This window comes from Plecotus auritus (assembly GCF_963455305.1).
Source record: "Plecotus auritus genome assembly, chromosome: 9".
Lineage (NCBI taxonomy): Eukaryota > Metazoa > Chordata > Mammalia > Chiroptera > Vespertilionidae > Plecotus > Plecotus auritus.
This window is the reverse complement of record NC_137783.1, coordinates 55,187,280-55,212,928: the sequence shown is the minus strand read 5'-3', so window position 1 is coordinate 55,212,928 and position 25,649 is coordinate 55,187,280. Positions and strand designations below refer to the sequence as shown.

The following is a 25,649-nucleotide window of genomic DNA, read 5'->3' as shown; positions in this document are numbered from 1 at the left end:
GTGTGGCATTGTGTCTATTATTAAAGAATGTTCTCAAAGAGCAATTTGCAATGTATTTTCAACAGAAACAACTTAACTTCAAATAAGAGTTGTATATGTTCAATGTCTGATTCTGAAATAGTTGCATTCCTGTTCAATGGAACAAGACAATTTTAAGCAAGGTTTCCCCAACTGCAGTAAAATAAATCTTTTATATACTTTCAAATACTGTGCCTTTTTATTTAAAACAGTGTAAACATAACAACACCACCAATAATTGGAAAAAGACTGGTTATGTGAACACTAATTTTCTTGAATGCCCCCATCAAAGTAAGGGTAAATAAAACAGACAAATCTCCAGGAGGAGTCCCCGCTCACCTCAGCAGTGGTAAAAATATTGCTTTATTCCAAATGAACATACAACACAATTTACGTTTCTTTTGGGGGCTTCCTGTGAACTGAATACTCGGCTTTGTGATTTCAACAATTTATTCTTTCCATATTAACCACAGAAGCCAATATCTTGTTCCACAAGTTGTAGACTAGCTACAAAATAAATACTAATGAGGCTTATGAAAAAAGCAAAGGATAACTGTCAATTTGGTCATTGGCTTGTGTAAATAATTTAAGTACGCATGATTCAAAATAAACACACACGTTCAACTCTCCTGTGATACAGATATCATCAATGAACCTACAGTTGTTCCGCTCAGAAGTATTCACATCAGAAAATGGTCTAGACATTGTCAACAGTTTTATAGGACCCCACCATGCAAGTGACTTTGATGTAAGAACTTACTAACTGAACTTTATACTTAACAGAAAATTTTAAAGTGAACAGATCTAAGAGGGAAATTTTTTTTTGAATATTAGATTCCCTGATGTTTCAGAACAAATTTTAGCAAGCTTAATACACACACACATGCACACACATACTCACAATGAACACATGTGCATACAGCATACCAGTGCTCGAGGGAGCAAACGCATACACACACACACACCACACACACACACACACACACACACACACACACACACACATTCTCTCTCTCTCTCTCTCTCTCACAAACACACACACACACACACACACACACACACACTGAGAAATGCTCCTTTGGCGTCCTAAACGATCTCAAAGAAAAACATTTCTATCAGCATGACCTTAGTGACATGACACTGATTTTTTGTCCTTTTTTATATATTGATTTCATATCCTCCTCTGAGATTCTGCACCGCCAAATTTCAGAGGAAGATGGCACGAAAGAGCAGCTGAGTTTGCCCCGATGGCTTCCTCTATCTCTGTCCTCCTTCTCCTTCCCAGGCCTGTGCCATTCTCAAAATGAAATAGAAAACACTACATTTGTTGACATGACATAACCTGTGATGAGGCTGTCAAGTGAAGAGAAATTTAGGGGTTGGGACTGCCAAGCCAAGTGGCAAGGGCTGTCTGCACACTGGCACACCCGCCCTCAGGGTGTAGCTTGTCTCTGAAACCAGGCACCTGCCAGTGCTTTGTGACGAGGACACTGTGCTGTGGGGCTAAGGGTCTGAATCGCCCACATCTACCAAGAGCCAAAGAGGACAGTGTTGGGACTAACTGAAATTGTATTCAGAATTCCACCCAAAAGCTTTAGTTGTAAGCTTTATCCCTCCTGAAATGTTTCTTTCCCTTTAAAAAAATATTTTGTTAAAAAACACTATGATATGAGGGCGATAGACTATTTGGTTTCTTCTAAGTAGATGCTCTTAAATTAATGCATATAAATAATTTGTATTTAATTTCCTCTCTTTCCTGTTGAGCAAAGCATAGAACGCACAGATTCCTACGTCTCAAGTCACTTGGTCAATGCAGAGTCTCTTTGTATTTCATTTCTTAAGATAAACTGTGCCTCTCGTTCCGATTTGGCCATGGGACTCAGGGGGAGAAAGGCGGTGTTTTCACTCGCGCTGTCCTCAGCATCTACACTGGCCAGTTCGTAGTCTTCTGACCTCCTGGCATCAGTCAGAATTCGGATCTGCTCCTGGACAGTGTCTAGCAATATTTTCACTTCTTGTTGTTCTGCTAAAAGACAATCGCTGACTGGAATACTCACATTGACAATATCAGCAGAGTAGGAGTTTTTGCACCATTTGATGCTTTTGACTTCAGAAATCCCTGGCATTTGCATGCAGGTTTCCTCTAGCCCCACTGAAGGGATGATGGGCACAGAACTGGCCCTTGGGGATGAATATCCCATCAGGTCCTTTTGATCCAAGCTATTAAAATAGGAGTTTGTCTCTCTTGAAGGCAGTTGCATATGTACGGATGCATTCTGTTGGGTTTTTAAACTGGTGGATGAATACCTGAAAAGAAAGAGTGTGTTAGACAGTCTGCCTTCTGCTGGTGCTTCTTCAGAGCACTCTCCAGGCAGCAAAGCACTTGCCACATGCACCACCTCACTGACTTCTCACAGCAACCCCATCAGACGCAGAATATGTTCCCAGATAAACAGAGAAGGAAACTGAAGCTCAGATAGGTGCAGTGACTTGCCCAAGGTCACACAGAAAATAAGTGACAGACTGAGACTCAAACCCAGATCTTCTTACTTTAAGTCCAGGGATCTTTCAACACACCACAGCTGTATAGGCAGGTGGGATATAGTCTTCCTGACCTCTATCCTAGAATACAAAGTAAATGGGGATTGAGCAGGTACTAGTAAGTGTGGCCTTTCCATAGTGACAAACAGGAAACCCATAATGGCATTACTCCACTCCATCATCTCGACCACCCTCTCAGCCCTGGTTTAGCACTCATGTGGCCAACCTACTTGGAGAAACCGGGAAGCCCCACATTAAGCATTAAGGTACTAGAGTCTAGAGTTTTTCTGCTTCACAACTCTAGGGGAATGAACGCCATTTCTATTGGCACTCTGCTCTGTAGGAATTGCCTCACTACAAACTGCTGAGCCTAAAGGGGAATGGGAGGTACAAGATTCTACTCTCTGCCCAAGGACAAGCAAGAAGTGAGCTCCATAAGGCCTCTACCAATCTAGCAACTTTCCATACGTGGTTTCTGCAGCTAAGTAAGGTAGCTCATTGGTGTATGTCAATGGCTTGTCAATAATGCAACCTGCCATTTAAGTCATTTGAAGATTCTGGAATCTGATGAGGCCCTTTCTGGCCTGTTCAGAGCTAGTGAATATTCCAGTGCCTCTGAGCTTTCCAGTGCCACGAGGTGGGACAGCTAGCCATAGATTCAAAGAAATGTGGTTTGGGGACTTGAACAGTAGTTTTTACTCTATTTCTATTATTGTCCTTAATTTAAACATTAAATTAAACATTAAAATTTGTGTAATCTAAACATATCTACCCTCCATATAATAACTATCATTCCCTAGTCTTACATTGTAATGTAAATAAAAGTCATGTTTATGCAAGGAAAGAATAATTGTGATGAAATGTATAGCATACCAAATAGAAGTCTTTATTTAAGGGCATGATGGGAGTAATTCTATCAGATGGTGAGAAAGATGGGGAGCCAATTTAGGTGTCTTTATAGTCCCACCCTTTTTTACTGTGCCTAGTAAAGAGTGGGTAACCAATAAATCTTGATCGAATGGGCATATGAATACATAGCATATCTTAGAGATAAACACTTTATACCCCATTAGCATCCATTTCAAGCATAATAACAGGAGCTAACATTTGCATAGTGATTTTATTTATTTAAGACTAGAGGCCCAGAGCATGAAATTCTGCACGGTGGTGGGGTGTCCCTCAGCCCAGCCTGCACCCTCTCCAATCTGGGACCCCTTGAGGGATGTCTAACTTCCCGTTTAGGCCCGATCCTAGTGGGATCGGGCGTAAACAGGCAGTTGGACATCCCTCTCACAATCCAGGACTGCTGGCTCCCAACTGCTCGCCTGCCTGCCTTTCTGATTGCCCCTAACCGCTTCTGCCTGCCAGCCTGATCACCCCCTAACCACTCCCCTGCCAGCCTGATTGATGCCTAACTGCTCCCCTGCCAGACTGTTTTCCCCTAACTGCCCTCCCCTGCAGGCCTGGTCACCCCTAACTGCCCTCCCCTGCAGGCCTGTTCCCTCCCAACTGCCCTCCCCTGCTGGCCTGATCACCCACTACTGCCCTCCCTTGCAGATCTAGTTCCTCCCAACTGCCCTCCCCTGCTGGCCATCTTGTGGTGGCCATCTTGTGTCCACATGGGGGCAGGATCTTTGACCACATGGGGGCAGCCATCTTGTGTGTTGGAGTGATGGTCAATCTGCATATTACTCTTTTATTAGCTAGGATAGAGGCCTGGTGCATGGGTGGGGGCCACCTGGTTTGCCCTGAAGGGTGTCCCAGATCAGGGTGGGGGTTCCCTTGGGGTGTGGGGTGGCCTGGGCGAGGGTCCTGTGGTGGTTTGCAGGCCGGCCACACACCCCCGGCGGCCCAAGCAGAGGCCCTGGGATCTGGGATTTATTTATCTTCTACAATTGAAACTTTGTAGCCTGGAGCGGAGCCAAGCCTTCTGCTTGCTCCGTGGCGGCAGCCATTTCTGTTGGGACTTATGTATCTTCTATAATTGAAACTTTGTAGCCTGGAGCGGAGCCAAGCCTTCTGCTTGCTCTGTGGCGGCAGCCATTTCTGTTGGGACTTATGTATCTTCTATAATTGAAACTTTGTAGCCTTAAGCTGAGGCCAAAGCAGGCCAGGGCTGCAGAAGCTTGGTTTCCCCCATCGCTGCAGGCAACCCTAGCCTCCTGCTCTCTCCAACTCCATGGCTGCCACCATTTCGGTTGGGCTTTATTTATCTTCTATAATTGAAACTTTGTAGCATTGAGTGGAGGCCTGGGCCGACAAGGGCAGGCAGAAAGCTTGGCTTCCTCAATTGCCAAGGAAACCCAAGCCTCTCTCCTGCTCTCTGTGGCTGCAGCCATCTTGGTAGGGTTTATTTGCATATTCCTTCCTGATTGGCTGGTGGGTGTGGCTGAAGGGCATGGCTGGTAGGTGTAGCGGAGTGATGGTTTATTTGCATATTACTCTTTTATTAGATAGGACTAGGGCCTGGTGCACAGATTCATGCACTGGTGGGATCCCTCAGCCTGGCCTGTGGGGATAGGGCCAAAATCGGCTCTCCGACATCCCCTGAGGGGTCCCAGATTGCAAGAGGGTACAGGCCAGGCCGAGGGACCCCACCAGTGCAGGAATCTGTGCACTGGGCCTCTAGTATTAGAAAAATGTGTAAAAATCTTAGAGGATTTAGACAATCATAGCTTCAATAAGTCAACAATGTGGCCTGATGAAGAATTGATCAGACAATTCAAGCCAAACTTGAAGCAGTCTTCTAATAAGCCTGACTGCTGAATTAAGGGTGTAGATGAGAAAGAGGCATTGCAGCTGACCTCTAGGTCGCCTCACAAGTCAGTTAGGGGACACGGGACATACGGCTGCCAATAATTACAATCTAAAATGTTACCATAACATGAAGATGTGCTTTAAGCAAATGTGGTTTTGTTTTGGATCAGACATGACTTCAAGCCCCAACACCATTTTTAGATGAATTGCAGCCTCCTTTTAATTTTCTCTTCAATTAAAACAATCAGGTGGTACACTGCCCTGGGGGATTGCTCTGAGAACTAACTGAAGTAATGCATCTGCACTATTCCCCAGAGGACGCTGGTAACCCTCACTTCCCTCCTAGCGTCTGTGAGAGTCCAACACTGGTACTGAGGAGAAGCAGATTACACTTCTCCATGAGTTTAAGTGAGAGCACAACTTCTAGATGTGATCTGGGTTGGAAGACAGACAGAGGTCTGAATCCCTCACAGTCAATCACTCGTTCACAATTTTGATCCATGAGCTTGTCATTCATTGACTGTAAAATGCCAATTTAGACTGTCGTTCCTCTGATCCCTCAACAAAGAAAGCACCAGTGCATTTCCTCAGTAACTATGGTGAAAAAGTGAAATATTGCCAGGCCAATGGAGCTCAGTGGTTGAGAGATGACCCAGGAATGGGGAGGTTATGTACAGTAAACAGTCAGTATACTTCGTATCCCTTCTACTTTGAAGGTGGCAGCCTAGCTTTTGTGATTCCATTTCTTTCTGTCTAGCATGTGAATACATTAGTTTGGTTTGCCTGACATAACACAGCTCAGACCTCTGGGAGCCTTTGCCACGGCTGTCTCTGACCCCACTAATCAGGGAAAAGGCTCCTGAATAGTTACCAGTTCACACCTTCCTCCGGCTTCACTGAGACAACTACTGGTTCAAACTGGGCCGAAGTCAGTGCCACAGAGAGAAGTCCCACCACTAGAGCCTACCTAGCAGAGGGCGCCCACATGCTTGATAAATAAGCAGCAGATGGCGGATGGCTCTTGCAAATTCAATCACTGCCCCTTCAGGCTAGGGCCAGATTTGAAGAGGGCCTTTAACTGTGAAATTCTATTACCAATCCTATTTCCAGTCCAGAGAGATGGAAGGTCCCCCAGGAGTGGAAAATAGCTGTTTTCAAGAACTGAGAATGAGATTGCTCCCTGAGATTCATTGTGCTGAGCACACCGTGACTTATACTTAGAGTCACCATTTATCAACACTGGGTGCATATCACACACAGGAAAATACACGTGGCCAGCCAGCTGGAGAGAATATTCCAACCCCAAATGATGATTGAACCAAAACAAAACCACCACCATGCAGACAGTAAGTAGAAGTCTCCCAGGAGGTAAAAGACAAAGCAGGGCACCTCTGAACATGCAATGGGAACCTCTGAAAATTCATGTATGTGTGGTTGAAGCCTGTGCTCAGAGCAGCTCAGAGCATCATTACACCTGGACATATCGAATGACAGCCAAAACATGCCTGTCAGAAAGAAAGACAGCATGAGCTGGGCTTCCTCTCCACTCACAAATTCCTTGGCAATGGGCATTATCAGTGATTTAAGAAGGAAAATAATTATGAAATCTGATTAGTTATAATTGTAGGCTAAATACAAGTCCCTTTTCCAGATATAAGGCAAAGAGAAATGCCAGCTACTTCTTGACTTGCATTATATCATACATTTTGGATAAGTTGGCTGTTATGTTGAATTTTCAGATCTGTACCAACTACATTTTGCACTACATTTGGAATTGCTTCAAAATTACAAAACCCAGCCACAGGCTATTTAATTCTTGTCTCCTGGTCTTCCTAAAGAAATCTGTTGCTGAGCTTTGTCAGACAGAGTAGAAATGCACATATATCTTGCCCAGAAGAAAAGACAAGGGTAAGGCTCTGTGATGGACTTCCTACTTGCTTAGGCCTCCACCTTGATACAGTGTAGGAACATCACCCAGGGCAAAGTAGCATAGAAACCTGGCCTGGCTCATCCAGAGAGACAAAAACTAGATGTGATAAGAACCTGGCTTGTGTGAGGGAATAGATTCCTGAAATTTCTGGAGTAAACCCTGATTGCATTATTCTTGAAATCAATGATAATTTTATAACAGTTCCTGAGACAATACAAACCAGTACTACCTCTCTGCTTATCATGTGACAAGGTAAAACAAGCTCTTTCCAGACATAATTTTTTTAAAAATCTACCCAACAACCTTGAGGAAGGCTGTATTATTTTTATTCAATTTATAGATGAAAAAAAAACTTAAGCTTAGATGATAAAACTATCTCAAATTCACACAAGATGTAAGGGCCAAAGATTTGAGCTTCAGTCGTTTTAAGTATGAGCTACATGTTTGGTTGAACAGTCAATTAGGTGAATGGGACTAAAGGTCATCCTCCATTCCATTCACCACACCTTGAGCCCTGTAAGGATCTGTGTCCACTTAGAGGAAGGACACCCTTGCACTGCAAGGAGGAATAGCAGTTGTCATGCCCAAAGCTCATATTTCCATCCCTGTGCCGTGAATAAACCTAGAGATCAGACTTCAGCAAATTATGCTGTCAGTATTAACTGAGACACATTCAAGGATGCTCGATGGAAGCAGATAATATATATATACTAGAGGCCCGGTGCACGTAATTCATGCAAGGGGCTCGGCCCCTACCACTGCCATGGCTGCCTCTGCCTCGGCCCCCGCCTGTCACAGTGGCCGCCTCAGCCCTTGCAGCTCCAGCCTCGTCCAGAAGATCATCCAGTCTAATTAGCATATTATGCTTTTATTATTACAGATATACATCCTTGGGGGATGTCTGCCTGCCACAGGGAGTGGGCCTAAGCCGGCAGTCACACATCCCCTAGGGGTCCTTAGCGCTGCCGCAGAGCCTCTCCCGCCACCGCCACTGTGCTCACCAGTGGGAGCGCACTGACCACCAGGGGGCAACTCCTGTGTGCGTCATAGCGACCGGTCATTCCACTGTTTGGTCGATTTGCATATTAGGGTTTTATTATATAGGAGATATATATATATATATATATATATATATATATATATATATATATATTTGCTCCCATACATATGTGTGTGTGTGTGTGTGTGTGTATGTATACACACACACACACACACACACATATATGCTATAGGTTACTTATTGTCCACAGTCATACTTATCAGAGAATTAGTTTTATTTCAAACCTAAGGATAAAGAAACACTTTAGTCCTCCTAAGAAATCTCTAGTTTTTAAATCAAAGACAAATTCTAAGTTGTTTTAGCAACTATTTAATAACAGAGTGCCTAGATATGTATACATTTATTTTTCTTGCTAGTGTTATGTTTATTTTTGATTAAGCACTTTCCTAATATCTATTTCCATTGTACCTAATCTTTTAAGTTAGTTTACCTTTGTAGAACAAAGAATAAAGGAAGTATAAATAGCTAATTGATGACAAAATCAATGAATAAAAACCCCAATGAACATAGCAACTCAATTTAAAGCTATAGCAATAATGACACCCTCCCTACATTTCATTGTTTTCAGACCTACCCTTGGCAAGGTATTGTATCCTGGTCGGGGATCCTTGATTCCTCAAGTTGTTGATACGCTGGCCCCACAATCCCGCCCAGCCTACTTCGGGGTGAGGGGGGTGTCCTCCTGAAGGCGTTCCGGTGGAGCACACCACTCCTCTGTCCTGGACTGCAGCAGGAGGAGAGACTTCGGCTGCAGGAGAGAAAACCAGCACATCGGTCACAGCCATAAACTTACAGGTGGCTGCTCAAACTCTTTAAACACTGCATTTGCACCTAAGAGCCTCCAAGTCCCAGTCCACACTCCACCCATGACAGGAGTGTATCTGCCAGGAGGGATCAGAAGTTGCCAAGTCCATTTACCCTTGCAAAGACTGAGACCAAGAGACGTTCTTGTGTTTCTGGCTTTCTAATGTGGAGCACAATGGGCTAAAATTGCTGCTTTCCAGCCAAATTAAGAGGCAGGTTTAAGGAATTCTGAAGCTCCTGATTCCCATCTGCCCTCAGTATTTAAGCTATGGTGGCTGTCTCTCTAATAACAGTAAACATGGCTTTCTTATTAGACACTGACAAGAACCAAACACAGGAAGCCCTGAAGGGATCTATGTGGAAAATTTCATTTGTGTTAGTGGTAGAATAAACAAACTTTATTATGATTGGCATTCTCTCCTTAACATATGTGCTGAATTCTCAGTTCATTATCTCAAAATTCCATCCATCTTGAGAAACTAAATCATTTTCCTTTTTCATTTTGCTTTCACTAAACATCTCATTCTGACTCCTACATCCAAATACCAAAATAACTATGTTTTCAGATGCCCCTAAAGGGCAAAAGGTATAAATGAAATATACTTTAGGTGAGATCCCTATAAAGATCATGTTAAACAAAAGAATAAGATTCTTTCTAAAAATCAGTTGCTAAGTTGACACACTACCTGTTGCATATTCACCCGCATCTCTACCTCACTGAATTTCACCTACTCCATGGGGAGCAGAGCAGAGAACTGGCTCCTGTGTACACATTCCTAAGATGACAGTTTATGTGATTAAATCACATAAAACTATACAGAAAAGATTACAAACATTTTCAAAATTCCAATATACCTATCAGGTTTTAAATAGAATAGTATCCCAAAGGAGTTTACCCATATCACTTTATTATTTGGAGTTCTGTACGTTTGCCTGCATGAATATTGCCATTATTTCTACTGAACAAAACAACTTCTCAAATATTATTTAAGGCCAGAGTTTGAGAACTAAGATGACTGATCAAACTTCATATTCTCAACCCAACATGGACTTCCTGAGTTAGTACAAACACCAGATTATTACAACTTAATTTTTTCTCGTAATATTTATTGTATGTCGAGTCCCAAGTTGCCTAGTATCAAGGGGCCTCACTAAGCCAACAAGTCTAAGAAGCTCTGTAGCGGCTCATGCATTTCCCTACCTCCAGCTTCTATCTGCACCATCCATCAGCAGTTATGGAGCCTGAAGGCTGCTCAGGCTTAGGAGCTAGGGTTAGCTGGAACTGGGTGTGCATCTCCGGTCTGTACATCATTAGCAGCATGGCACTGGGGGAAGTACTGGTACCAGTTAGAGTCTTGGAGGAAAATAGATGGCACTCTAAATTGAGTCATTTCGGGGAAATTTTGCCATTTACAAAGGTGTGTTCAGTATTTGAGAAAAAAGGACAACAGAGGATACTGCTGTATGTCAGGGCTAGTGACAACAGGAAGCTGTTACTATCCCTATAACCTAAGGGACAAGAGGGGGGAGCTATTACCAGAATAGAGAGACAAGGGGATTGTAAGGAGAGGGCCACTTGTCAGGCACTTTGGCCCCAGGAAAAGGGACATAGCTAAGGCAGCCAAGCAGGGAGGGAGTGGTAGAAGTACTGGAACCTTGCTCTCCCTGGCCCTTCCATCTCATGCAGGTGCCTCACATTGAGCTGACAGAAGCTAGAGGACAAGGGAGCCTGCTGCCCTTCTAGTGCACAGAGCAATGCTGATAGAGAAAGGTGAAGACTAGACATGTGTGAAGAAAGGCATTGGCATCATGTTTAAATCTTTTCATAAGATTGCTACGGGGGTTAAAAGCAATAAAGTATGTGAAGTGTTTGGCATGTAATAGGTGCTCAGCATAAAGAGTTCCCCTGGCTCCTCTCACACAAATGACAACTTGAGACTCCCACTAATCATTGAAAACTCAGACTTCTTTCACTATTTAAAAAATACTTACATAGGTGCTATCTATAAGTGACTTACATTGCCAAATACAATGCAATAAGTATGACATGACATACTAGACTTCTTTTTTAAAAAGAGATTTTTTACTAAAAAGAAATAATGCTTTGAATTAATAGCTTTGTTTCATAAATGAGCTATCCAAATATGTCATATTTGCAGGGCACGACAACAAATTAATTATTCATAGCAAGCCAAACTGCATGGCAGCAAAGTCTATCGTATGAACTAGTGGCCCATCTTAAAAAGCAGTTCCATGACTACTGATCAACCAGGTAGCATTCAGGAAGTCATGGAGCAGTTGGCAGGCTACATAAATCAGTTACCAGGCTGCCAGTCATGAAAACATTGAAGTCTTCTGCATGTTTTACAAAACAAAGTTCTGAGATATTAAACTGTAACTTACAAAGTTTTAGAGGCACTTTATAAATTAGTCCTTGCCTATCTACCACGACACAATGCATGCCAACAACACTGCAATGTCACTGAACCAAACAGAAAGGAAGGTCTCAGACAGGCATCCTTATTTTCTAGAAACCACAGTAGGAGCCATGTTTAGGAGGGAGGATGTCAACAGACAAGGAGTAAGAATAGGGTATTTGCAGCGCAAATACAATAGAAGCTGTAATTCTTTTTTTATCTCAACTTTAAAACATTGATGGCATAACATTGTGCTAGAATAATATTATACTTAATTAGTTTACTTAACTGGGTGCAACACCACTTTAACATGTATTATAATCAGCAGGGGAAAATGCTGTTTTGGAGAAAATATTCACCTTCTAAAAGGCTGGTAATTTTGGACTTATTTCCCTAATTAAAGAACTTTTATTAGCTCTAGGGAACTGAAATGTTTTTTTCAGAGGGAACTATCTGAAAATTCCTTAATTGATATAAATCAAAATATGTAGTTAATAACTAAATCAATTATCTAATAGCTAAACATATTTAAATCCTGAGCTAAAAATATTTAAATCACCTTTTGAAAAACAGCAAACCTTTAGTATCTCGATCTCTACTCATATAGAATGACAGAAAACCTCATAGTAATGTGTCAGCATCAATTAAATCCTTTTTGGACCCGCTGAGAAGCAAGGAAGAAGAGTTTCCTTATACAATGTGTGCTTCTGTCCTGGTGGTTTGCAAAGCACTGCCTGGTGTGTAAAAACCAGTATTTACATTTCATTGATGGGAACAACTGTGATTTTTCATATTTTCTCTTTACAAATTTATAACTCTTCATAATGTTTTTTAAAATTTTAAATACTATACTTCTTACTAAGAAAAAAAAAAAAAGCTCAAATCTTGGGACAACTTCTACAAGGATCGAGGATATGCATTTAAATGACATAAACATAATGTCTGCTTCAGCACTAGTCTCAAACTTTGGCACTTGTTTCAGAGCAAAGATTTTCAGTTTTTAGAATTCCGGATTCCTTATGTATAAAACACAGTATGTGACTACCGTAGAAGATGACTAAGAAGTTTTCAGCCTCAGAATTCCATAAAATTTGTAAGATAACATTATTTTTGCCTTTCTCCCCAAAAGAACCAATTGCTATGGTCAGCTTGTAAAGGAATGCCACCCCATTGATAATAGATCCAAGAAGATTTGCCAGGATTCTTCCCCCATGAAAGTTTCTTTGTTTGAGAGTCATGGTGAAAGACCTAGAGCATGTCAAATTAGTTTCCCAGAGAAGAATTAGTCATTAAATCTGCAGAGAGTGATAAAGCAGGCCAAAAAGAAAATCATGTTTTTAATAGTGGGTGTTTTTTTCAGAATGCAATTATTTCATTCACTGGTCTGTATCTGCAGCTTTGATGGGTGTTATTAACAGCTCCTTTCGGCTTTTTAGAGGGGCATTGCAGCCTGCTGGTGTCTTTGGTTTACCTGCTGTGAGCTGCTTGAGCATCCACTCCATGGAGAACCACAAGAGAAGCAAGAACAATCATCTCTCCTAAACAGTGTTGTCATTTCTGGGCATGTGTTGTCCAGAGTCATACGTGGTGTGAATGTGCCCATTCCACCATGATTAACGACCTGTACCTGTGGTGTTTGACAGATTGGCTTCCTCTGTCAGGAGAAGGGACCTCTGGGAATGACTGGGGGCCAGCAAAGCTTGACTCCATCATTTTCTCCAGTGCAGTCACAGGATGCCTTTCCGCCTTTGAGTACTGTGGGGAATCACATGCACAAGGTTGAGCAGGAGGATGAGCAGAGGGCCTGTAACACTACAGATAAGTATTGACAAGTTATGGAACTTGCCAGTAACATTCCTCTGGCCACCTGACCGGGAGAATGGTAGAGGCATCATTTGCACTGCATGTCTCCCACACTGAGTATGCTCTCCCACCCTTGCCCCACACTCTCTGTGATTAGGTGAGGTCCATTCAAGAGGGTTCTTCATTTTAGAATCCTGAGTCTGTCTTTTCATTTAAATCCACATCCATGGCACAGCCAAAATAAACACAAGCATGTTTTATTCAATGCAAATTTTATTAAAATATTAATTAGTAGCTGACTAATAATGGGGATTCAATAAATGCTTATTGAATGAAATTCAGAATATTCTCAAAATTATGGAGGACATTGATTCAGTGTCTCTGTCCACCGTTCCACACTGTTTTCCTCTTTCAGTCTGTTACCAGGTAGTATTTACTGTGTCTAAAAAGAGAAATTTGCCAGCATTTCACTCTTTATAGTTATTAACTCATGGTTTCTAACACCTCATAAGCACAAGAGTCTAAAAAAAACCCACAGAGATGATATATTAAGAACAATTTTGCCTCAAGGTAAGTATCACATGGCTTCTCACCCAGGCAGTTGCCCAGTCATCTTTCTCTGGATCCTGGCCCTTGAACAGGCAGTAGGGATGGCAAGTTTCTCTTCTAAAAACTTCAGATTAAAAACTCACCTGAGAAATGACATTTGTAGAATGCTAACCAAACTACAGAGATTTTGGAATTTAGATATTCATGTACAATGTATGAACAAGAATTTCACAGAAAAATATCGATATATAGTATGCAAATGAGAAGGTATACAACTATACACATTGTGAAGAAATGAAAATCAGAATAAAGAAAAATAAATTTTAAGAATATATAGTAAAGGCAAAGATTTGAGAAAATTAGAGATGGTGCTAATCTGTTGGGGTAAATATTGACAATACTAGAGGCCCAATGCATGAAAATTGTACAAGAGTAGGCCTTCCTTCCCCCTGCTGCCAGCACTGGCACCAGCTTCCCTCTAACACCCGGACCCAGGCTTTGCTCCAGCCACCAGCAGGCAACTGGGACCCGGACTTCCCTCTGCCCCAGCTTCCTCTGGAAGGACCTCAAGTCTAATTAGCATATCAAAATGCCTAATTTAGCTTTTGGCCCATTAGTTCAGAGCTTCTGCCCTGAATGAGACTATTGATTCTGAGAGCTTGAGGGCCTTTTTCAAAATCCAGGATAAATGTTTTGAATAGAATCAACCTATTACTCGTTCTGATTATTCATAGGGTTTATACTACATATTCTGTTCAAAATATTTCTTTCAAAAGCTTAGATTGTTGTTATATTATACAGTTGCTTTCAGTTGTACACTTTTGATCCATTAACACAAATTTGTTTTCATAATTTGTTATTTTGAATCTTCTTCCTTTTTTCTCACAGCCTTCATAAGAATCATTTACATTTTAGTGGCTGCATTTAACCTGAGATTCAGGTTTAAATTGCTTGTCTTCCTATCCAGAGTTAGTTGAAATGTGAGAACACTAAAACAACCCCTGATTATTGGGCAATCCTTCTAACTGAATTTCCATAAATGTTGGTTCAAATGAATTTAAAGATAGCTTCCAGTTTTCAGTTCAGACAAATAAAGAGCTTGGAAATGGTCATTCCTGTCTTTACAATAAAAAAAAGGCTGAACAAATAGAAAATCAATGACTATTCTTATATCCATCAGATATTTCAGGTTGCAGGGAAAACCACCACTCTAAAATCTGGACAGGTGAGTGCAAACAGAGGGTAATAGTCAAGATCAGCTCACCTGTAGCAGAATCTGCCAGAGACATACATTGGTTAAAATACATAAGTGGTCATTTTAATAAATTGTTGGAATCTGTGAGTGGGCTAGAGTGCAAGTAAAAATCACCTGAAGGCTGCAATCTGAGGTAGGGTTCTGATACAGACCCACAACAGATTCTCACACAACAAACAATTTTTCAAAAATAATCTCATGTCTCTGACAAGAGAAGGGGAAAAATAACCACTTGGAAATGCATGCAGAATGTTCTCCACTACCACTGCCTACTTGTCAGTAAAAAATGACTTTACCAGAGTCTGTTTTTTATTTTATTTTAATAAATCTTTATTCAGATTATTACAATTGTTTCTCCTTTTTCCCCCCATAGCTCCCCTCCACCCAGTTCCCACCCCACCTTCTGCCCTTACCTCCCCCCCCACTGTCCTCATCCATAGGTGTATGATTTTTGTCCAGTCTCTTCATGAACCCCCCATACCCCTTTCCCCCTGAGAATTATCAGTCCACTCCCTTTCTATGCCCCTGATTCTATTATATTCACCAGACTATTCTGTTCCTCAGGTTTTTAATTCACTTGATTTTTAGGTTCACTTGTTGATAGATATGTATTTGTTGTTCATAATTTTTCTCTTTACTTTTTTCTTCTTCCTCTTCTTTAAGAATACCTTTCAGCATTTCATATAATACTGGTTTGGTGGTGATGAACTCCTTTAGCTTTTTCTTATTTGTGAAGCTCTTTATCTGACCTTCAATTCTGAATGATAGCTTTGCTGGGTAGAGTAATCTTGGTTGTAGGTTCTTGCTATTCATCACATTGAAAATTTCTTGCCACTCTCGTCTGGCCAGCATAGTTTCTATTGAGAAATCAGCTGACAGTCGTATGGGTGCTCCCTTGTAGGTAACTAACTGTTTTTCTCTTGCTGCTTTTAATATTCTCTCTTTGTCTTTTGCTCTTGGCATTTTAATTATGATGTGTCTTGGTGTGGTCCTCTTTGGATTCCTTTTGTTTGGGGTTCTGTGCGCTTCCTGGACTTGTAAGTCTATTTCTTTCACCAGGTGGGGGAAGTTTTCAGTCATTATTTCTTCAAATAGGTTTTCAGTATCTTGCTCTCTCTCTTCTTCTGGCACCCCCACAATTCTGATGTTGGTACGCTTGAAGTTGTCCCAGAGGCTTCTTACACTATCTTCAACTTTTTGGATTTTTTTTTTTTTTTTGCTTTTTGCTTTTTCGGTTGAGTGTTTTTTGCTTCTTTGTATTTCAATTCTTTGACTTGATTATTGTGTTCCTCTAGTCTGTTTTTGGGTCTCTGTATAATATTTTTTATTTCAGTCAGTGTATGTTTAATTTCTAGTTGGTCCTTTTTCATATCTTCGAGGGTCTCGTTATATTTATCGGCCTTTTCTAGGATATTCTTGAAAAGCCTTATAACCGTGGTTTTGAATTCTATATCCAGTCATTTGTTTTCCTCCATTTCTTTCGTTTGTGATCTGATTCTTTGACACCGCATTTTCATTGCTTCCCTGAGTTTGTAAGGTAGATTTGTGTGCTAGGTTTCCAATATGGCCCAGTGGGTCTGCCTCCCCAGTTAACCTGAGGTGGACACTCTTGGTGCACCCCTTTGTGGACTGTGTGTACAGCCTTGTTGTAATTAAGTCTTGATTGTTGTTGGTATCACTGGGAAGAATTGACCTCCAGGCCAGTTGGCTGTAAGGATCAGCTGTGTCTATGCTGGGAGAAGTTTGGTGCTGGAGACAGCCTTATAGGATTAGACTTGCCAAATTGCAATAGCCTCTGTGCTCAGCTTGGATGGGGTGGAGTCTCAGTCTTGGCTTCCCATCAGCCTTGCCCTTGAGCGCACGCGCGCGCCTTCAGTCTTCCGCCTTCCCCGGCTCCCGAGTCTCTGCCCGAGAGTCCAGACTCCCCCCACAAGAGTGTGGGTCCCCAGGGGCTCGCCCGGAACTGGGGTTCAGTGCAGTCAGAACTGGGGTTCAGTGCGGTCGGGGGCTTCCTTCCCCGTTCCGCCAGAGAAAGTCAGCCAGGCTCTCAGCCACCCTTCCTCTCTGCGCGCACAAGACCCTTTGCCGTACCTCCAATTCTCTGTGAGCTTTTCTCTTTCCTTCTAGTTGTAGAATTTTCACTCAGCCAGCTTTCCTGTGGTTCTGGATGGTGTCCATTCTGTCTTTTAGTTGTAGTTTGGAAATTGTTGTGCGAGGCAGCAGTTTAGGTGCTTACCTATGCCGCCATCTTGGTTTCTCCGACTTTACCAGAGTCTTATCTCACCTGAGAGAATAGCATTTTCCTGACTCCACCCCCTGTAGCCTTTCTGTCTCACATAAGGGGTAAAAAGTGAAGGAAATCTTATGAAGGTTGTAGCCCAGGAATATCTTCACTAAAAGAGTGAAATATAATCATAAAGTCAGAGATGATTTCTTTCCACCACTCCTTAACACCACATAACCAGGGCTCCACTGTAACAACAGGGGATGACAGCTGGGAAGTTGTAAGAAGGAGTTCTTAGGGAAATCTAAAGACACAGAAATAAATAGACAGAAAACACTAGAAGGTGTTAAAGCCCTTGGCATCTGCAGTGACAGCAAACATTAAACAAAACCCAACCACAAGCCAGATTAACATAGAACCATACACTAAAGGTCTATTTGCCTCACTCTCTATTAACTATCATGTCTACCTTTGAACCAAACTTTTATAAGGTATGCCAAAAGACAAGAAAAATGAAGTCCAAAGAGACAAAATAATCACCAGAACCTGAAGCAAATGGCACAGATATGTTGGAATGATCAAGTAGTTAATTTAAAAGGAGCATGGTAAATATTTTCATGGTTCTAAAGGGAAAAGTAAACAGCATGCAAGAAAAGATGGGTACTTTAAGTACAGCGAAAAATCACTGAGAAAGATTTAAAAGTAAATGCTAGAAATAAAAAACACTGTAACAATAATGATGAATGCCCCTGATAGGCTCATCCTTAGAGTGTACACAACCAAAGAAAGAAGCAGTGATCTTGTGTATAAGTCAATAGAACCTTCCTGAAATGAAACACAAAACAAAAACTAAATGCATAAATACAAGAAAAAAAAAAGGAGAACAGCAGAAGATAATATTCAAGAACTGTGGACAATTTCAAAAGGTATAACATATGCACAGTTGGAATACCTGAAGAAGTAAAAGCAAATGGAGCATGAAAAATGTTTGAAGTAATAACGACCTATAACTTTCCAAAATTATTAACAGATACCAAACCACAGATATAGAAAGCTCACACAACACTATGAAAGATAAACATAAGAATATTTATACCACAAAATATCATGTTAAATTTATATTTAATTAAATAAATAAATAATAGATAGATGATTGATAAATAGATAAATTAATTAAATAAATAAAATGCTGGGGGGGATAAGACATAAAAAGAAAAAGATTAAAAAATGCAGTGGACTTCTAATAAATCATACAAACAAGAAGAGAAAAGAGTGAAATAAAGTGTTAAAAGAACAAAAGATACCAACATAATAATATCTCTAGTGAAACTATTCTTTAAAAATAAAGGAGAAATAAAGACTTTATAAAAAAAAACTGAAGCAATTCATCACCAGCAGACCTGTCCTACAAAAATTTTAAGAGAAGTTCCTTGGGAGGAAACAAATTTGTGTATAGGTCAGAAGCTCAGATCTTTATAAAGAAAAAAATGTTAGAGAGGTAATAAATAAAGGTAAATTAAAATATTGTTCTTATAGTAATAAATCAAATAAAAAATGTTCATTCAAATAATAGTTCATACACAAATTAAATAATTGACAGTAATGTTATAAAGAACGGGAAAGTGGAATTGGGAAACTCTGTTATAAAATGCCTATACTATCAATGAAATGGTCAAGTGTTACTGAAAGTGGACTTAGATTAGTTATAAATGTATATTGCAAACTCTTGGGCAATACTAAAAAAGTTCTAAAAAGAAGTATTATTGATATGCTAAAAGAGGAGAGAAAATAGAATCAAATCAAACAATTAAAACTGAAAAGGAAGAAATAAAAGAGAACCAAAAAAAAAAAACACACACAACAACAAAGATGAAGTATAAATAATTATAAATTATAATTGCAAATATAGCAGATATTAATTGAACTATATTAACAGTCACCTGAATACAAGTGGTTTAAACACATCAACTAAATGGAGATTTTCCATATATATATAAAAAAATCCAACTATATGTTGTCTACAAAATTCCACTTTATATAGGAAGAGATACATAGGATAATAGTAACAGAGTAGAAAAAGTTATATTATTCTGTGATCCAAAGGAGGCTGAGCAGTCATACTAATTTCAGATAAAGCAGACTTCACAACAAGGAAATGTATTAAAAATAAAGAAGGATAAAGGGAAGTATCATTTACCTAATGATAAAGAAGCCAATTCCCCAATGAGATAAAACAGTTCTTAACATTTATGTGCCTAACAGAGCATCAAAATACATAGGGCAAGAACTGATAAACTGCAAAGAAAAACAGATATATCCACTATTGTACTTGGAAAGCTCAATACCCACTTATATGTAATTAACAGATCCATCAGACAGCAAATCATTAACAATATAATTCATTTGAACATTATATTCAATCAACTGGATCTAACTGATTTTCTTAAAATTCTCCTTCCAAAACAGCAGACTATACATTCTTCTCAAACTCACAGGAAGCAGTCATTATGATAAAATACATTCTTGACCACAAAATACACCTTAAGAAGTTTAAAAAAATAAAAATCATACAAAATATATTCTCAGACTACATTGAAATTAAACTAGAAATCAGTAACAAAAAGATAGTTGGAAAATCCAAAACTATTTATGGATTAAACAACATACTTGTAAATAATAGAAAGGTCAAAGAAAAAGTCTCAAGAGAAATTTTAACTAAATAAAAATATAAATTATCAAAATTTGTGAGAGGTAACAAAAGCAGCAGTTAAAGATAAATTTAAAACATGAAATTCTTATATTTGAAACACAGCAATATCTAAATTTTAGAAATACCTAAACTTAGTAATCTCCATTTTCACCTTAGGAAACTTGAAAAAGAAGAGTAACTTAAACCTAAAAAACAACAACAAAAACAAACAAACAACAAAACAAAAAAACAGAAGAGAAATAATAAAATTTAGAGAAGAAATGAATGAAATTAAAAACAGGGAAAGAATAGAGAAAATAAAAACAAAGCCAATTCTTTAAGATGATCAATAATATTGGTAAATTCCTAGTCAGACTAACCCAGAAAAAAGAAAAAAAGATTACCAATAACAGAAGTAAAAGAGGGGCCATCACTGCTTCTCCCATGGACATAAAGAGGTTAAAAATAGAACACGTGAATAAGTTTATGCCCTCAAATTTGATAAATTTGTCGAAATGGACCAGTTTCTTGAAAGACACAAATTATCACAATTCACACAAGGAAAAATAGGTAAACTTAATAGCCCTCTATGTATTAAAAACACACACATCTATACTAATAAAAGGGTAATATGATAATTAGACCAGGAGACCTACCAGACATCCTTCTGGACAAAGCCATGGTGGCGGGGCCAAGGCAGAGGCAGTTAGGGGTGATCAGGCCAGGAGGGGAGGGCAGTTGGGGGTAATTAGGCTGGCGGGGGGGGGGGCGGAGCAGTTGTGGGTGAGCAGGTCGGCAGTGGGGGGCAGTTGGGGGCAAGCAGGCTGGCAGGGGGGGCCAGTTGGGGGTGAGCAGGCTGGTGGGGGGGCCAGTTGGGGGCAAGCAGGCAAGCAGGAAGAGTGGTTAGGGGCGATCAGGCAGGCAGGCAGGTGAGCAGTTAGGAGCCAGCGGTCCCAAATTGCAAGAGGGTTGTCTGACTGCCGGTTTAGGCCCGACCCCACCGGACCTAAATCGGCAGTCAGACATCCCCTGAGGGGTCCCAGAATGGAGAGGGTGCAGGCGAGGCTGAGGGACACCCCATGCACGAATTTTGTGCACTGGGCCATTGGTATGTATATAATTTAGGAGTTCTGGAGATCTCAGGAAGGAATGTAAATTCTGACAAGAAAAACTAATTGTATTAAAATGTATGGAAGAACATCAGTGGAAAGTGGGACTCCAGGACTACTGTCCTGAGCAACTTTGGAAATTTGAGGAATCTGTAAGAGTAAAGGCATAAGTACTGCACATAAGACTGTCTGGCATGTATATATATTTGATCTGTCTGTTGAGAGAGCCCCTAGACACAAAGACATGCTCAATACAAAACAAAAATACCCTACATTGATCAGTTGTGTCAAATTGACACAGGGGCCAACTGAAAGAGCTATCGATGGCCAAAGCTGAAAAAACTGGATCATAAATAAATAAAGTAGCATTTAACTATTGGATTATAACTCAAAGTATAAAATAACTAACCAGTAGTTCATACTCTTAAATAAATGATGGAATAAATAAATAAATGAGGAAGATAAGACAAACTTTGCATAGAATTCTGAATAACTTAGATACTTCACCTTCAGAAAGGGAGGCAAAACCCCCACTCACTGAGTGTGGGCCACATGTAGTTACTTCCTCCCAAAAAGAACTCCATAGAAAGGAAGAGGGGAAAAAGTAATGTCACGGTGGAGACAAATGACAAGTACTACCTTAGATAGATGACAAAAAATAATCATCAAAGTGATAAATCATATTGATAGTGTACACTTTTGATATGTGATAAAAATGGTACTTGACTCCTATTGCCTTTCTCTCCAACCCTAGTAAATCCATTCTAGTCAGAGAAACATGTCAAACTAATTCCAATGAAGGACCATCCTAACTAAATAGTTGACTGGTACTCCTAAAAAGTGTCAAGGTCATTAAAACATAAGAAATCTGACAAATTGTCACAGCCGAGAGGAGCCTAAGGAAAAGACAACTAAATGCAATGTGGTCTCCTGGGTAGGTTCCTGAAACAGAAGCAATAGGTAAAAACTAAGGACATGAGAGTAAACCATGGATTTAAATGAATAACAATGCATCAACATGGGTTCATTAATTGCATCAAATGTACTGTATTAATGTACAATCTTAATAATGGGAGAAACTGAGTACAGCATATATCGGAACTTTCTGTTATCTTCACAAGCTTTCTGTAAATCTAAAACTGTCCTACAAAATCATCTACTTAAAAAACAAAAGATTTTTTTAAAAAGCAAAAGACACCAAAAAAGAAAGCTGAATTTAGCCTCCCATTATTTTCCTGATTAACTCAGTTATAGGTCCTCTAGGGGTATAACCCACTCAGCAAAAACAGTCATTTTATGCTCTATATGGAAAGCATTTATTGTGGTCCCTTCCCAAATGTATGCAGTTCCATCCCTGGACAGAGTTTAGGCAGGCACAACTTTACCCATCACATACTATCTCCAGCGGCCCATCCCACCCTCCATTAACATTCTGTACAACGTTATCAAGTGCCTCAGTTGATTCCACGTTCTTTGCCTGCACTCACACCACAGATCTTGACTTTGTGTGTGTGTACCTGGTGAACCTGTTTTGTTAAAACTTCTTTTGATATAATGTACAAAACATCACTTTAACATTGAATAAGGAGATGCCATAGACCATCCCCGGGTCTGTTCTCAGCAAGAGCTGAAAGGATTTCCTTTTAAACACCCACATAGGCCTGATCGGTACTGTTATTCTGTGGGCAGCACTCATCCCTGTTGGCTTCCCTGACAGCCTGCTTTGAGGAGATGCTCTGGGTGCTGAGGACAGCCACTGCTGTTTGCACCACCGCCCATGTCGCTCCTAACACATTATTGTGGTGCACTGGAATCAATAGCCCAGCCAAATGAAGCAGGCACATGCTAGAAGCAGAGCGACAACTCTGTTGTTTCTAGATCTGCAGCTTGCATGCAGTGGGGGGTCAGAAGGCTAAATGAAAGCAGTGTCTGTGTTGGAAAGCAATGTTGACAGCTGATAATCCCCTGGTCTGGAGACCCAGGCAATGAAGGCAGGAGGGAGCGTGTTTTTAAACAGTTTTAAATGTCTGGCTTTCTGCTAAAAGGCAATAATGCTGGGAAAAATAGAAGGCAGCAAGAAAAGAGGAAGACCTGATATGAGATGGATTGACTTCTTAAAAGGAGCCATAGACGTGAGTCTACTTGAGCTGAGCAGGGTTTGAGGACAGGACAGTGTGGACATCCCTCTTTCATAGTTGCCAGGAGTTGGAACTCAATGGCACATAACACACAGTCTGCATGCTCCTGGTTTATCTATGTCCGTATAAAAAAAGATACCCAACCTCACTAGCTATTCGGAAAATGCATATCAACACTACAATGGGATACCACTTCACGCATGTTAGAATGGCTATTATCAACAAGATAATGGAGAGGTTGTGGAGGAAAAGGAACCCTCATTCACTGCTGGTTAGAATGTAAACTGGTATAGCCATTACTGAAAACAATATGAAGGCTCCTCAAAAACTTAAGAATACAGTTACCATATAACCCAGCAACCCTATGTTCATTGCAGCATTATTCACAGTAGCCAGGACATGGAAACAACCAAAATGTCCTTCGCTTGATGACTGGATAAAGAAGATGTAGTACGTATATACAATGGAATACTACTCAGCCGTAAGAAAGGATGAAGTGCTGCCATTTGCAACAGCATTGATGCATCTTGAGAATATCTTGCTAAGCCAAATAAGTCAGAGAGAAAAAGTTAAGAACCATATGCTTTCACTCACATGTGGGATATATAAAAATGAAAGCATCAAAAAAGAAAAACAAAATGAACTCACAGACACAGACAACAGTATAGGGGTTGCCAGAGAGAAGGGGGACAGGTGTGGTAAAGGGATAAGTGTGTCAAATATATGGTGATGGAAGAACTGACTCTGGATGGGCAAACAGTGCAATATACAGATTATGTATCATAGAATTGTATACTCAAAACCTATATAATCTATTAAGCAATGCCACCTACTAAATTTAACTTAAAAACATAATAATTCACATCTTATGGATAAACAGCATGTACATTTGTGCTTTGGTTATAATATTTAGTTATCAACTCTCTTTAAAAAGAGCATTTGGAACCACCCATTATAAACATCTGAGTGCAATTTAATTTTTTCACAATGGATTCCCCAGCAAATCAGTGATCTTTCATATTACAGGTCAACTAATATCATTTTTCATCTTGAATTAATTATAAGTTTGAACTGGAGGAGAAAATGTGTCTGTTGCCTTATCATCATGTTAAAGCAAGTGTGCCCTTGCACATTCAAAAGAAGATATTTATTTTATACCACAAACACAGACAAAAATCTTTATTTCAAGTCTGATTTATTAGCCAAGATGATGGTGAAATTGAGTGGTTATGTTTTAGAACATGATTTCATCTGGATCTATAATGCAAGTAATTAAAAACAGCTTGGCCATTGTTGCTATTTTGAGCATTTTGGCACCATGTGTCAGAGCAGAAAGAACGGTAACGATTGCAGTCAAACTTTAACACATTTCCACTGAAGCAAAATAACTTAGCCAGACATGCTTTCCAGGCACAAGGCACAGCAAGCACCCTTCTCCAATGGCCCTCTACCACCCACCCACCACCCCACCTCAACTAACAGGTGTCCATTCAGCCAGGGGACTGAGCACGTCACTTATTCCCTCTTCTCAGATTCCCATTGTCAGGTTAAATCCTGGCTGTAGGTGTTGGCACATTCCTTGTGATATTATGTGACTAATCTCTGTCACCTACAGTAATCAGTAAGTTCCTTGAAAGTAGGGACATTGCTATTTTGAATCATCATTATACCCCTGGTCTTTAAAGCAGTGTCTGGTGCTCACTAGACGGTTAATGTATATAAAGCATCTTGCTTTTGTAGACTTCTTTCTGATCCCTGAACTCAAGAGAATGAGAAGTTCACGCCTTTGACTGGTCTGGAGGTTATAATTCTAGCCCTGGTGGCATTCTCTCTCTTTCTTCTCTCTCTCTCTCTCTCTCTCTCTCTCTCTCTCTCTCTCTCTCTCTCACACACACACATACACACACACACACACACACACACACATGACACAAGTCAGTGAGGTCAGGGCATCTCAATCACAAATGCTTCACTGGTAGATGATACTGAAGAACTAGGTGCTTCTAAGGCACTGTCAGGTCCTCTGAGGCAAGTGTTTCCAGGCGATCATGTCACTTCTTTGGACTAGGTGTTCCACACCTTGTAAATGACTGTAAAGTGAAACCTACCCCATGAATATTTAAAGAACTAAGGGGATGCCAGACACAGACATTTGTTAAGCAGTGCTTAAAATTTTGCAAGGAATTTTAAGTTGTTAATCTGGGCTTCAAGATAAAAGAAAGAAAACTTTGTCTGATATGGTAGCAGGTAGGAAATGTTCCCTCCCAAGGATTGTAGTGTACCTGGATAACATAGCACCCTTCATGTAGTAGAACTAAATGCTCACGGTGGGAAAGCTGGAGGTAGCACCCCTAT

At 40.3% G+C, this 25,649-nt stretch overlaps 1 protein-coding gene across 4 annotated transcripts in view; it reads right to left on the bottom strand.

Annotated features, from left to right (window-relative positions):
- Nucleotides 1-360: 360 nt before the first annotated feature.
- Nucleotides 361-25,649, bottom strand: part of NRG3 (neuregulin 3) — a 1,127,062-nt gene continuing 1,101,773 nt past the window's right edge. For 2 of the 4 annotated variants that reach the window (XM_080640875.1, XM_080640876.1), the window contains exons 7-10: nt 13,155-13,282; nt 8,881-9,054; nt 2,569-2,640; nt 361-2,325 (exon numbers count right to left, since the gene is read on the bottom strand). In XM_080640875.1, coding sequence (XP_080497001.1) covers nt 1,818-2,325; nt 2,569-2,640; nt 8,881-9,054; nt 13,155-13,282 — 882 coding nt within the window. In that variant the 3' untranslated portion in view covers nt 361-1,817. The remainder of the gene's footprint in view (nt 2,326-2,568; nt 2,641-8,880; nt 9,055-13,154; nt 13,283-25,649) is intronic. The other 2 variants (XM_080640877.1, XM_080640878.1) reach the window with 1 other exon arrangement.